This window comes from Tigriopus californicus, chromosome 11, assembly GCF_007210705.1.
Source record: "Tigriopus californicus strain San Diego chromosome 11, Tcal_SD_v2.1, whole genome shotgun sequence".
Classification (NCBI taxonomy): Eukaryota; Metazoa; Arthropoda; class Copepoda; order Harpacticoida; family Harpacticidae; genus Tigriopus; species Tigriopus californicus.
In genome coordinates, this window is record NC_081450.1 from 525523 (window position 1) to 526004 (window position 482).

The 482-nt window shown below is 46.7% G+C and overlaps 1 protein-coding gene across 1 annotated transcript in view; it reads left to right on the forward strand.

Annotated features, from left to right (window-relative positions):
* Positions 1 to 5: 5 nt before the first annotated feature.
* The window catches only part of LOC131889854 (uncharacterized), a gene marked incomplete at its 5' end in the record, with an annotated part of 26019 nt that continues 25542 nt past the window's right edge, over positions 6 to 482 (forward strand). The window contains 1 exon segment of the mRNA XM_059239062.1: positions 6 to 226. Within this exon segment, the coding sequence (XP_059095045.1) occupies positions 6 to 226 (221 nt within the window).

Genomic DNA, 482 nt, shown 5'->3' on the forward strand with positions numbered 1-482 from the left:
TTTGACGCGGAAAACGGAAATGGAATTGCATGAGCGACGAAAATCCGCCCAATTGCTCCAAAAGTTTGCCGCACAGGCACGAGGTGAAGTGAGTCGATTGTCGGCCTGGGCAAAAGATCTCCGGGATTTGGCGCGGGATGAGAGCGAGCGCTCGATTTTTCGGTCCCACCTACCCGAAGAGAGGCTCTTCGCTCATGATGGAAAGGAGCTCAAGACCTCGGCTCAGGTAAAGTTTGGACCATTATTCTCAAAGCATCGAGGCGTTGTCTCGACATGTCATGGATCAGTTTTTGTGCTTAATGGAACTCGAGATTGTGAGAGTTTTTTTGGCGTTCCAACAAATGAGACCGGAAAATGGCAAAACTTTGGGAAAGCAAATCTCGACCAAGTTGGTGATGAAGAAAAAAAAAAGGCCGATAAAAACAGTTTAGCGATAAAAATTGCGAGCCATAAACTTTTCGCCTCGTCCTTCTTTGTCAAAA